General features: G+C 45.1%; 1 protein-coding gene across 1 annotated transcript in view; it reads right to left on the bottom strand.

Moving 5' to 3' along the window:
* The window catches only part of Haspin (haspin), a 120,303-nt gene extending 107,196 nt beyond the window's left edge, over positions 1-13,107 (bottom strand). Inside the window, exons 1-2 of the mRNA XM_068372596.1 lie at positions 12,942-13,107; positions 7,384-7,586 (exon numbers count right to left, since the gene is read on the bottom strand). Of these exons, the coding sequence (XP_068228697.1) occupies positions 7,384-7,575 (192 nt within the window). The 5' untranslated portion in view covers positions 7,576-7,586; positions 12,942-13,107. The remainder of the gene's footprint in view (positions 1-7,383; positions 7,587-12,941) is intronic.
* Positions 13,108-14,339: the final 1,232 nt, after the last annotated feature.

Below are 14,339 nucleotides of genomic sequence, written 5' to 3'. Positions count from 1 at the left end.
TTGTCAACAGTAATTAAAGTTACAAGTATTTAACAACATAAGAGCATGTTTCCATATCTACATATATACACACATATATATGTGTAAGATAAAAACACAGACAAAAGAATAAACTAAACAGAAAAACTATCAAGGCAAGTCTTTGCAAGAGAGAAAGGCAGCATAACCGTCCTCTCCCGAGCCATAAAGTAAAGTGGTTACTCACTCGAGAGGTGTGAGTGAGCGGGGTAGCCAATCTACCCCACCCCCACCCACCACCCGCTAACTAGCGGATGGGGTAGTTATCCCTCACTAAAATTATCATGGCTTGTCTTTCAGCTACGCCGAAAGTATACCCCTATAAATAGCGAAGGGTTTGTATTTCCGCCGGAACAAATACAGATTACTCTTAAAATTTGTGATTTGTTCCTACATGAGCACAAACTACACATCTTTACTTGGATGGAAATATCTATGGATCAAATTCTGGCTGGTTCAACTTTCTCAGGAAATGCCAGGGCACCTGGTTCCTGCTAACCTCAAATGGTCTGTGCATGGACATGTTGCAGGAATTAGGTTAAGCCTGTATGAAGTGGATAGTCTGCATTATGAGTAGACAGTATCCCACACTCCCCTGGCTGCCAACAACTATTATCAAAAGTTGAAACACGTATACCAGCTGCCACTTAGAGATATTCCTAATTAAAGAATGAGGCTTTGTATTTGAATAGGAACAAATAAATTTTGTTTATAGATATCAAAAATTTTAAGTAATTTTTATTTTTCCTAACATACTTACCGAGAACTACTTTCTTAGGAGTTACCTGTAATCTCCTCTCTACCGACCAGAGTTTTGTGTAGTATACCCTAAACCCGTTTTCTATGGAGGGCTAACCTGGGAGTAAGAGAACGTGCCCCGAGGGTAGCCTTTGCGCTAGGTCGAGGTCCGCTTGGGTCGTGTGTGCCAGTAAGTTCCTCGGATGTTGCAAAAAGTCCTTCCAAGGGCAGAGAGGCACTCGGGGAAGGTAGGGAGGGCCATTACCCGAAAGTAGTTCTCGGTAAGTATGTTAGGAAAAATAAAAATTACTTAAAATTTTTTATTTGTTCCAACACGAATACTTACCTCGAACTACTTTCTTAGGAGACTTACACTTTAGGAGGTGGGAGTGCCTTCCTGACCTTCAGACCCAGCAAGCGGACGTCAAGAGGCCTAGATATTAATTAGGTTTTAAAAACAAAAACACACTGGGAAAACAGACGATAGGGTAACTACACAAAGAGCTCACGTTAGTGTCTAAGTAGTCACCCATTGAAAAAATTCTTCTGATGCTGAGTCCAGTAATGCAGTTGCAGAGACGTGTTCTTCAATGGTTACAAGAGTGGTTATCTCCGACAGGGATAGGAAACGGGGATTAGGGTGAAAGGGAACGAACCTGTGTCTCCTGGTTTTGCTATCCACGATTGAGCCTGGGGCTTTACCGTTAAATCACTTGGGGCGCGGAGATGACTGTTCCAATGGAGAACCCGTCTAAGGACCTTCTTGAGTAGTCCTTGAGGTAATGGGCAGTAAAGGTTGACTGGTTCGACCAGGTGCCCACACGAAGGATCTGACCCACTGCCATGTTTTTCTCAAAGGCTAAGGAAGTGCTCAGAACTCTGATGTCATGGGGTTTTGGAGTGCCTGGCAGGGCCAGTCCCTCCTCCTTGTAGGCCCTGGCAATAACTTGTCTCAACCAGAAGGAAAAGGTATTCTTCGATACCTGTTTCTTAGTAACACCTGTGGAGACGAAAAGGCTCTTGATGCCTGGCCGGAGATGTGCAGTCCTTTCAAGGTATTTTCTAATGGCACGGACAGGGCATAACCTCAAATCCTCAGGATTCCCAGTCCTAGGAATAGCTGGCAGAGAGAAATCTTCGAATTTTGGTTCCCCGACAGCTGGGTTCTGGGTTTTCGCCACAAACGAAGGAACGAACTTGAACGAGATCTCTTTCCACCCCTTCGAATGAGAGACGTCATAAGACAGCCCATGGATCTCCCCTACCCTTTTCGCAGAAGCCAAGGCCAACAAAAAGACTGTCTTGAGAGTGAGATCCCTGTCTACAATATCCTTCATTGGTTCGAAGGGGGGGCTACTTAACATCTTCAGGACCCTAGCTAAGTCCCACTGAGGCACCCTAACTGCTTGCGGGGGGCAGGACTGTTCAAAACTCCTGACAAGCATAGAGATGTGTCTAGAGGAACCCAGGTCGATGCCCTTCAGAAGGAAGACTTTCACCCAAGGCTGCACGTACTCCTTTTATAGCTGGGATTGACATCCCTATTTCGTCCCTGAGCTATACTAGAAAGTCTGCTATGTCCGGGACCGAGGCTTTGAGGGGCTTTATGTGCTTCGAAGCACACCACTTCGTGAAAGAGGCCCACTTCGCTTGGTAGACCGCTGCCGACAACCTTCTCAGGTATCGCGACATCCTCTTAGCTGTCCCTGCTGAATATCCTTCCTTCTTCAGGAGCCGCTCGATAGTCTCCAGGCGTGAAGGCGTAGAGACTGTGGGTTGTCGTGGAACCTGAGAAAGTGCGGCTGTTGTAGAAGGTCTGACCTGTCGGGGAGTGGCCACGGAGGATGGCTCGCCAGGTCTTTTAGGTCTGCGAACCACTCTCTATCCGGCCACCAGGGCGCTACCAAAGTCATCCTTAAGTTTCGGGCAGCCCTTACCCTGTTGAGTACTTGCCAGATCAACGTGAAGGGGGGAAAAGCGTACACGTCTAGGTTGTCCCACTTGTGCTGAAAGGCATCCTCCAAGGCTGCCCTTGGGTCTGGGACAGGAGAACAATACACGGGAAGTTGAGCGTTCAGCTTGGTTGCAAAGAGCTCCATCACCGGGGAACCCCAACGTTGAATGATGAGCTTGGCTACTTCTGGAAGGAGGGACCATTCTGTCCCTACTATCTGACCCATCCTGCTGAGACCTTCGGCTAGAATGTTCTTTTTCCCGGGGATGAACCTTCCCAATAACACAACCTGGTTCGCTTCTGCCCAATCTAGGATCTCTAGGGCGAGATCGCACAACTCCCTTGATTTCAAGCCTCCTTTCTTCTTTATGTACGCTACCACAGTGGCGTTGTCAAACATCAACGCCACAGTGTTTCCCATTAGTAGATCGACGAAGTGCAGGCAAGCTTTCTGGACTGCCTTCAACTCTAGGACATTGATGTGTAGGTCCTTCTCCCCGTCCATCCAGGTTCCTCTCGCCGTCCCGTTGAGGAGATAGGCTCCCCAGCCCTGGTTGGAGGCGTCTGTGAATAGAAGTAACTCGGGAGGGTCGGTCGCGAAGGGCATCCCCTTGAGCGAGTTCGACCGGCAATACCACCATTCCAGGGAGGGTATTGTGTTTGGTAGGACTGGGATTAATTTCTGGGGCGAGTCCAGTTGGTTCCAGAAGTTCTTCAGGTTCCATTGGACGGCTCTGAGTCTGAGTCTCCCCTGGGGAACCAGTTTTTCCAACGACACCAGATGACCTATTAGTCTTTGCCAGTCCTTCGCCCTCCTGGGTTGCCCCGACAGGAACGGACGAAGGATCTTCATCAGATTGCTTATCCTCTCCTCCGACGGAAAAGCTTTCACTAGTAGGGAATCCAGTGTCATCCCCAAATAGGTTATTCTGGTGGAGGGAGATAGGTTCAATTTTTCTGGGTTGACCATGATACCCAGACCCTTGCAAAACTGGAGAAGTTTTATACCTTGCTCCTTCAAAAACGTCCTTTGAGGAGGAAAGAAGCAACCAGTCGTCCAGGTACCGGATGAGGCGAATGCCTCGCTCGTGAGCCCACACCGAGACTGTCGTGAAGACTCTCGTGAACACCTGGGGAGCTGTCGACAATCCGAAGCAAAGGGTCTTGAATTGCAGGATCTAGGTACCCCATTTCACCCGGAGAAACTTCCGACTTGAGGGGTGGCCCGGAATTTGGAAGTAAGCGTCCTTGAGGTCTATGGTCATCATGTAGTCTTTCTCCCTCAAGGACAGCAGGACTGACTTCGGAGTGTCCATTTTGAACTCTGTCTTTCGTACAAACTTGTTGAGAGCCGACAGATCTATCACCGGTCTCCACCACCCCGTCGCCTTTTCTACCAGGAACAGACGGCTGTAGAAACCTGGCCCTGGGTGCAGGATCTCCTCCATGGCACCCTTTTCCAACATGGTGGGCACCTCTTCTTGAAGGGCAGCCCTCTTCAATGGGTCTTTGGGTACCAACCACTCCGACAGGCTGGCCGGAATTAGAGGAGGAGGTTCTGCTAAGAACGGTAACCTGTAACCCTCCCTCAGTACGGACACTGTCCAGGGCTCTGCTCCGTGAGCCTTCCATGCTTGCCAATGTAGTCTGAGGCATCCCCCAACCTGAGGCTTGGGCAGGAGTAGGGGGCCTCCCACTCTACCTCCTCCTGGAGGAGCGGCCTGAACGGCCTCTCCTGGAGGCAGAATAACCTGTCCTAAATGAGGCCGACGCTGCTGGGGCTCCTCTACGGGGGGGGCTGAGGCCCATGAGGGAGAAGGGGCTTCTCTCCTCGTCAGGCTAGGCGGGGCCTGAGAAGCCGAGGAACCGTCTGAGGCTGACCTCTTGTAGGGGGGGCCTCCTTACCGGTGGAGGTCTGGGAGCGTTTACTTCTTTTCCCTTAGCCACCTTCTCCATGATCTCCTCTAACTCCTTCAAGAGGAACAAGGAGTCACCCCACACAGGAGGGCTCCTCATGGCCCTTGCCTCTCTGTCTGGGACCTTCCGGGAAAGCTTCGCCAGGATGGTGTCCCTTTTGCGAAGAACCCAATTCGCTGACAGGGCGAGGGACTGGTAGGTGAGGAACTTAAGGGTCTTGCCCCCGGAGATGATGAGCTCCCTCAGGAGGCTTTGCTGTTCTGGGTCCGTCAGGTCATATGTTGCTTGCACACCTACTAGTGTGGAAGCCCACCAGTCCAACCAAGAGGAGACGTGAACTAGGTCTTTAGACATCTCCTCCATCATCGCAGCCTCTGATTGTGAGAAACAAATCGGGGCTGAAGAGGCTCTGTCCTCCGAGGCACCCTGTCCCAGAATGTCGAGAGCAGGCTCCACTTTGCAGGCTCCCGGTCGTTGTCCCTTTGGCACATAAACTCTGCTCTGTGTTTTGAGCCCTTGGAGCAATTTCGAAGAGCTCTGCGTTTTGGGAGCTTCGGCATTGCCTGCTACCACTCTATCGACGCGCGCTCGGCCTAGGACGAGATCTCGGGCCACAGGAAGTGCCAGGGAGGATTTTTGTTGGACAGGTGCTTGCATCAAACGGGTAAGGCTGGACCTCCAATAGTCCTCATTGGTAGCAACTGGCTCTTCAATTCTGTGATGCCTCCGGATCAGGCCTATAACTTCCCGATAGGCCGAGTCCTCGGTCTGGGAACTCTCCCTACCGTCGGCAGAACCCTCGACCTGATCCCGGGGAGCCGGGTCACCGGGCACTCCCACCGGGCGCCTTGGTTCTGGCACAGCGGGCACTCCCCTGCGGAGATACTGGTCTTCCCCGGCGGAAACCTCCGTACCAGGTATGGGGGTTAGAACTGGCATCGCCGAGCCGGCGAGGACTACCGTCCGATCATGCTCTCTGGGGGATGAGGACGCGGATCCCGTGGGCTGACCCGACGGCGGGAACCGTTCCTTAAAGTCCGAGGGCCGCACCAGCTGGGCTGATTCGGCCAGGCTGCCCGTAAGGAAGCACGGTTCCCCCCGCTGGGCGGGGTGAACCGGAAGCTTCGCGGCCTTACGCCTGCCTGCAGAGGCCTTCTCGCATTTCTCCCTGCGAGGGTCATAACTACGTCTGGAGGATGGTCTCCGTGGTGAGAAATCCCTGGATTGCCGGTCTGGGGAACACTGCAACCCTGACTTACGGGGAACGAATACCCAATCACCATCGGGGGACCTACTCCTCCTGTGTTTCCTCCGTGGAGAGCGGGACCGTCTCCTGCTGTACCTCGAACGGGATCTTGAGCGGGAACGCCTGCTCCTGGACCGCTCCCTCCGGCGCCGATGTCTCCTCCTGGCTTCTTCTTCTGACGAGAATGACGCCCCACCATCCGAAGAGCCCGACGGCACTGTACCACCCGCACGGCGGGCAGAAGCGGGGGCCGCGGAGGGCTTCGCGACTCGTTGCGTACCCGAGGTAGAGGGTTGCAGGAAGGTTTCTGGGACCGACGTCAGAGGAGCTGGGAACGAGGGTTGGCGCCCAACACTAGGGAACCAGGTATCCAGGCCCTCTTCCATCCACATAGGGGACCTACCTGGCGTTTTAGGGAGCTTCCACCCGAAGGAATCACTTACTGTGGAGTCTAACTTACCCTGGGTGTCGCCGCCTGCCGAAGAACCTGAAACACAGGCCCACGAAGGGGGCGAAGAAACAGGAACAACATTACTACACCATAAGGGGTCATCGGAGGAAACGAGCCCCCCAAGCACAAGGGCCGCGTCTCCAGAACCCCCCGTCACAGCACTACTAGGCTCCCCACTAGCCCGAGAAGGCCCCGCAACTCCCACTTCACACACACTAGACTCCTGGGGAAGAACGCTCGGCTCTTTCCCCGCAACGGACTTACCTCATCCCCTACTCTGGGTAGGGGAAGGCGAGACAGAAGCCCGTCGGACCGTCCACTGGGTGAAGGTAGCGGCGAAGAGACGCTAGATTTTCTGGGCGAACGTTTCGACGACTTCTTTTTCTTCGTGCCGTATCGCACCCACTGAATCTCACTCCAACCAACACACTCCAAGCACGTATCCGAAGGAGAGCACATCTTGCCCCTACAGGAAGAGCAAAGAGAGTGAGGATCCACTTCAGGTTTGGAGAGGAACGCTCCACATGATTTCCCGGCTCTAGGCCCAGGACAACGGCGGATTTGCTCCATAACGCACAACCACAAGACACAGGAACGCAGGGAATCAAAGGGATACACTTGGGAAGCACAAGGAAGGATAGTGAACGCACAGGAACACAAGGGATAAGCACAAAGTTACCACGTGGTAAACACTCGGGACACACAAGGCGGACACAAAGGGTCGAGAAAGACGAGAGCGACGTGGTATCACGTCGCGACCAGAGAACTTACTGGCGCACACGCCCCAAGCGGACCTCGACCTAGCGCAAAGGCTACCCTCGGAGCACGTTCTCTTACTCCCAGGTTAGCCCTCCATAGAAAACGGGTTTAGGGTATACTACACAAAACTCTGGTCGGTAGAGAGGAGATTACAGGTAACTCCTAAGAAAGTAGTTCGAGGTAAGTATTCGTGTTGGAACAAATATGTTTTTCAAGAGCTGTTAGTGTACATACTGTACAGTTTAAATGGAATTGGCACATTATTTCAATATACTAATTCATTGGGTCATAAAAACTTACCTTCTTATTATCCACTAAACAGTCAAATGGATCATCATTTGAATCTTCTTTGGTTTTAACTTTTTGAACAAAAAGGCTGTCAAAATCTGGAATAGGTTTGCGCTCCCTATAACGTTTACGGCGCTCATCCTCTGTTACTTCATTCTTTCGAACTTTTGAATAAGTTCCCGTAATATGACGATGACGTCCCATATTCAATTGTTCTGAAATGGTAAAACATCACATATTTTATAAAGAAATTTGTATTTTTGCTAACTATACGAATCTGAGTTATCTAATAGGAGTATGACCTCAGCAAAGCTGCAACGACCATCAAAAATTTAATGAGGTAGTTATAACTACCAGCAAGTGGTGAGGAAGTCACGCCCACCTGTCAATTAGCTATAGTCCCTCCAATCTAAAATCAAGATTCGGGGGGTGTAAAGCCAAGAATATCCACTCACACAATGGTGCCATGTTTCAGCCTACATTACGTCACTGAGGCGCCAATTTTGAATGCTGCATCATCAGGCATGAAATGTGTGTATATGTCTGTGAACATCACATACAGTATTATAAAGCACAAGAAGTGAGTGATCTCTCTCTCTCTCTCTCTCTCTCTCTCTCTCTCTCTCTCTCTCTCTCTCTCTCTCTCTCTCTCTCTCTCTTCCCACAGGACAGAAAAGTATTTCATTGTGCTGCCCTCTGGACATCTCTAGAGAAGACATGGAGAAAGGATTCCAATGCCGTGTCAGGGCCACAAACTCAGGAACAAGCTAAGGAGACCTCATTTCATCCTTCAGAATTACTAGTGATATATGAGACGTCAAAAGCTCACAACTCACTTTGCCGAAGCTAAGGCAGCTGAACGACCATTCAGAGAGTCAGATATCTGTTGCACGCTCGTCTAAAAGACTTGTATAAAACATGCGTAAGACTTAAGAACATTGATCACTCAGAAGCCTGAGGTCCCGGGGTATGCATGATTGCTTGAAACTCCTCTTAGGCATAAGCCTTATGGGCATACACAACTCCCACAAGGAGTACAGTATAGGTCTACGTTCCTTAATTGGAAGACTTTGCTCAAAGTTAAGGGATTAGCCTTTCACTGCTGCAACTGAGGAGCTTCTCTTGGAAAAGTCCCTAGTGAAAAGCCTTTTGCTTGGAGGAGATGCTATACAGTCTCCAACCATGAAGTGCAAACAATTTCAAAGATAGGAGGTACATAACTCTGACAGTGCAGCAGATAAAGATGTATATTCCAAGGGGTAGTGCTTTTGGGAACTTGACTAAACGTGCTTACAGATACGCATCCCATACATCATGGTACATTACATTAGCTTAGCTCAGGAAAACGAGAATGAGGAAGATCAAGTGTCTCATTACAGTATTATGCTTACTGTCAAACATCAGATAAAAGAGGTTGCATTTTCCTTTGGATAGTGAGTGACAGAGCCATTTGGTTCAAGTAAAAGAGGAACTGTTAAGTCTACACCTAAGAGTATAGACTTAAGGATAGCCCACCGTTTATATATAATCCTGCCTTTTACCAGAAAGGGTTTCTTTTATGGCTAAATTGTATTAATTTTCAGTTGAAGTATAAACTCTAAGCAACAGCTCTTAGCTGAGTATGATTATTATAAGTCATATCTATTATGTTACCCTTCCAAAGATGATAGGCTTCCTTCTCCAAATACGAGCATCTTCAATCACCATTGAACCAGGATTTGTCTTTCACTCAGTGTTTTAACACACATGAACAACTGGCTCAAGGATGATGAATTTAATAGCACATATACAGCTTATCTGGAAAACAATAGCATATCCTCGCACTCTCCATTAATCTATACACTTTACCAAACACAACAGCCTATCTACACACGTATCCAAAAAGATTAAAACATACCAGAGACATAGCAAGAACACAATACAGTAAACAAATAATGCTTACAGCCGAAGTAAAAAGTGAGAGTCTAGCCAACTGGCCTGCTACGAGTTATAACTAAGTCATTAAATTTTTAATAGTTGTTTTATACTCCTACTAAAGGAAAATGGTTTGTATTTGTGTAGAAAGAACAAAAAAAAAACACAGAATACCCAGTATGAATGATGTATAATTCATGTATTTGGAAATTTGTAATACCTTACTGTATTATGATGTAAAGTTATAAGTTTGGACAGCAAGATGGAAGAAAAATGAAGCAAATATGGAAGTAAGGTAGAATATAAAGCAAGGGCAACGTCTTTGTATATCAACGGACCAGACTCTCTGTGCAGAAATTTTCCTTCCCACTTTCTAGGTGGTCCATTGCCGTGACTGTCGTACTGCTAAACCTTATACTGTACAGTATTGTACCTGATTAGACGAATTTATAAGTACAGTATACTATGTAATTCCTCACTGGCTTTTAACCCTTATCTCACTGCTCCTCTGTTCTGGTAAGAGGTACATATTGTGCTTCACATATAGCCTCCTAGCTAGTACAGTGGTAACATGTTTGCCTAGCATTCGCGTGGTAGCAGATAAAACCCCACCCAGGACCGTGAGTTTAAGCTGTTTACTGGGGAGGCCACTGCTGTGGTTGGGCACCACAATGGTGGGGTTGGAGTTGTCCGGCTGGAGTTCTGGTGAGCATCTAAACTAATGAGATTGGAATTGAAACCAGACATCTTTAACCTTTAAAGAATGAACAATGCCACAGTACGTTTGATGCTCCCATCTCCTTGCTTGAATTTTGAGTTACTAACATTACCTAGGTCGCGGGGTACAATTGATTCATTTAAAATTATAGTTATCCCTCGCTTTTTGCTAAGTTTTTCTGGGCAAACCATGGTCCTGAAATTAGCGGTAATCCTTGAAATCTACCCAATTTCACCAAAAATAATTTTCAGGATTCATTAATTTAATCATTCTGACAATAAAATAATAATTTCCTACCTCGACAAATTTAAATAAACATGAAAAATATGATAAAAACTACAGGCCCTCTACACGTAATTCCCTGGATCACCTCGTCACAGCCATGGATAAAGAAAAACCTAGCTACTGACGCAACTACTCTATACGATTGTGTCCTATCAACAGAATGTCCAGAAAGGAGGTGAAGAGCAAGCCTGGCAATGACAATTGGAAAAAATTGTGACCAGAAGCTGTCCACACCCACAAAGGAATTACTGTACTTCTGATAAGATTTACAATTTGAATGTGAATATGGCTCATTTAGAAGTAGAAAATATCCCCCAAATAATGACCTAAAATAGGCATGTGTAACTTATCCATGTACTACTTGATAGAGCATGGGAGTGGTAAGATTATGTTTAATAGAGTCCTTTCATTATACGTCATCAAACTTCCGGTCCGCCATCTCGGAGGACATACAAAGACGCGTTCAGTGAATAGCTGTGGTTGAACTGTTGAATAGTTAGCCATCTCATCACATTCACATTCACATAATGCCCAGTTTTTGCGCTACTGTTGGCTGTGGGAATAGAGGACAAAGAGATGACAAGAGTTTCTACCGCATACCGGCAGTTATTCAGAATCAGGACAAAGATACAGAAGAATTATCCAAGCGCAGAAGTGACTTGTGGTTGACCAGAATATCACGGGCTGATCTACGTGAATCCTCACTACCCTACGCACGTATCTGTTCTGATCATTTCATATCAGGTCAGTCTCGGCTAGGCCCTAAAAGTATCATTATTCCTGTGTAAACATGCTATATCCGATCGCATGGGTGACTTCACAAGTATCATCGTCAGTTCAGTGTGTAGTGTGTGTGGGGGAGGGGGCCTCTCAATTTTTAAACATCAAAAGGGGCATCTCAGATTTTCAAAACAAAAATTAAAAGCACCCATATTGGCTATATTAACAAAGGCTACTTACTTAGGTCTCTATTTCGTCAAGGTGCTCATGCCTATATATAATTAAGTGTATATTTATATTTATTTTAATTTGTGTATTAAATTGTGCAGACATACAGGCCTATGTGATGAATAAACATTGATTATAAATAATAATAATAATAATAATAATAATAATAATAATATCTGAAAGCTGGTTTAACCCGAAGGGGTCTTCAGTTTATATATGAAACATCGAAAAAATAATTAAACTTGCGCATTTAATTGCAAGGAGGCAAAACGATCATCAAAGAGCATTACAATAGAGTTTGTCCATCATATGTTTATATGTATATAAGAAATTATAGCATTTGTAACCAAACACAATGGTTAGGCATGAACTGATAAAAGATTTGACATTATAATGCGAAACTTTTACATACATTTTGACAATAAAAAATTATAATACACAAGGTGAGGCTAAATGATCAATATTAGCTTTATAATTATAAACACACTCTTCATTGGCCCAGTGTTTATCTAATTTTGGACTTAAAAGCATTAAAGGGAAAAACAACAAATTCTGGAAGCAGATTATTCAATGGAAATAATCCTCAATATTTTGACTGAATGAATTCTGCCTCTGGTATGGATCTAGGCCATCAATTAGTTTGAGTTTCTGCTTGTAAAAACGCTTATCATCACCCGACAATTGTTTGACAGAGTCGCTCTCATTGTCCATATTCGCTGTGGCAGCCGCCATGTTTTCGCTTTGTATGTCCTCCAGCATGGCCGCCGGCGATTCCCAGTGACGTCATTGAAAGGACTCTATTGGGAGCGAAGCGAGCCATGATGTTGCAAAAATCATTTGATGAACGTGATGTGAATAATAAGTAAATGATACACGAATAGTGACACAGGTTATGGCGTGCACAGCATGTCCATGTACCGCTTGCCAGAACAGAGGAGCAGTGAGATTATGCTTACTTGCGTGCGAAGCAAGCCACGGCTGAGCAAATTCCATGTGAGGGATGTGATATGAATCATAGGTAATTGTATTTTGATTTCCAGCCACTTAAATGAACTATATCGTTAGTCAACTGGTTACTTTGCGTTTGTTGCGCATTTCTGACCATTATTATTGCAGCAAATCACTCGTTTTTGGTGTTTCCCTACCCAAAACCCCGGTTTCCCACTGGCATCTCCTATACTTATTTTCATAAAGGGGGAAAGGAAAACAAAAATGTGTAAACCACAATAGAGGGTAGGAAAAATATATGGTTCGTATATTTGCCTGGAAATTATAGTATCAGTGCATACGAGGTTGATGTTTTATTTTCCTGTAATGTTAGCGTGCGCAGCTCAACATTACCGCTTGCCAGTACATACGAGCTTGATGTTTTATTTTCATGCGAGCTATTGGCGGAAAAGAACCATTATACAATGTCAAGGAGAATTCTAAGACCGGTGGATCGTTCAGACCGTCACACCGGGTAGGCGAAGCAGCTAGCCTATGGTAGGGTTTGCAGACTTAACAATTGCTAATCTACCGAAGGTAAAAAATTACCATTAAAAACGTTAGCATATCTTATATTACAGTATCTGTACTAATATCAATAGATGTATGAATAAATACCATAATATATGACTAGCTAGGAGCTAAGTAGGCCACAGCCCAGGTATAAAGCTCTGCTAACATATTGTAACCTAAATTCAGACTAACCCACTGAGCTTACCTTACACATAAGAGGCTAGTAAGTCACGCAATAGCCATTGCAAAACGGAACAATCTATTTTCTGGCCGTAACATCTAGTTCTTCATACATTAAATATACTTCCATCGAAACAAGAGACTTTAAACCAACACTAAAAGTTTGGATAACGTTTTTCGAGATGATCACTACATTGTGGCGTTGTTTAGTATATTAAAGTACTCAAGATCGTGCAATATTTAGAAACTAATATCATATAAATTAATTAAATTACAATATTTTATATATCATTTAAGTATTTTAATAAAATTTAAGGTTTCTAAAACTTGAATAAGGAATTTGAAATGTAAAAAAAATCTCCTAAATACATTATTGTTTGTGCTGAATGCTACCAAAAGAACATAAACGTGTTTACGATTTCATTGTCAGTATTTCAAAATAATAAACATTGTTTACAATATGATTGTTGCCATTTGTTGGTCAAGAAAACTTCATAGTTGTTGTAAATAATAAACCTCAACTCTGAACCTGAACCCTATCAGTTGTTTGACTCTAGTATTAGATATTTAACAGGTCAAAATCAACTAAGCCTTTTTGAATTAACGGCAACTTCGGCAATTTTATCTTGAGGTAAAAAATGCAATAAGTTAACCGTTTTACATAATATCGTCTGTGTGTGTGATTTTGGGTGAAATTTTTACATCTTTGTGGTTTTTTATTATAAGTTTGTGCTTTTAACCAACACCAAACCACTATTTCTTTCAGTCTATCTATGTTTCAAAATTCCTGATTATGTGTGAATGATGTGCACGCATTTGTATGTATTAATGTAGGATATGCTCATGTCTTTTTTTATCATAAAAGTCTTAAGGGTAGACCTTGCCGCCTGGTATGTTGGCCAGTGCACCAGCCACCCGTTGGGATACTACCGCTAGAGTTATTGGGTCCTTTATGAAAGATCTGGAAAACTTTCAATATAAGATAATAAGAAATGTATATGAACAACATTCAAGTGTCCATATCGGGGCATCCTTGCATAAGCAGTAATGTGGCCAGTGTCTTGCAGAATAGAATATACAATATAGAATATGTTCTTCCATAACATCACAAACTCAGATGAAAAGAGGCTAGTTAGAGAGATAATTGAAGATCAGCTCAAGAACCCGTATGGGAAGTGCTGGAGTAACAGCATTGAAGAGATTTGTTGTAAAAATGGGATGGAAATGAAAAAAATAAGAAGTTGGGCCAGGACCCTGGAAAAAAATCAACAAAAGAATTGTGGAGAAGACAGAAGGAATTACTGAAGAAAAGAAGAAAGTAATGAAAAAGATAAGATTCGTAGAGGGAAATGGCCCACAATCTTACATCAGAAAAATGGATCTGGATAAGGCAAACTTTTATAAAGGCTAAATATAATCATGT

Source organism: Palaemon carinicauda, chromosome 4 (genome assembly GCF_036898095.1).
Source record: "Palaemon carinicauda isolate YSFRI2023 chromosome 4, ASM3689809v2, whole genome shotgun sequence".
NCBI lineage: Eukaryota > Metazoa > Arthropoda > Malacostraca > Decapoda > Palaemonidae > Palaemon > Palaemon carinicauda.
The sequence above is the reverse complement of the archived record's forward strand: the minus strand, read 5'-3'. Positions and strand labels throughout refer to the sequence as shown.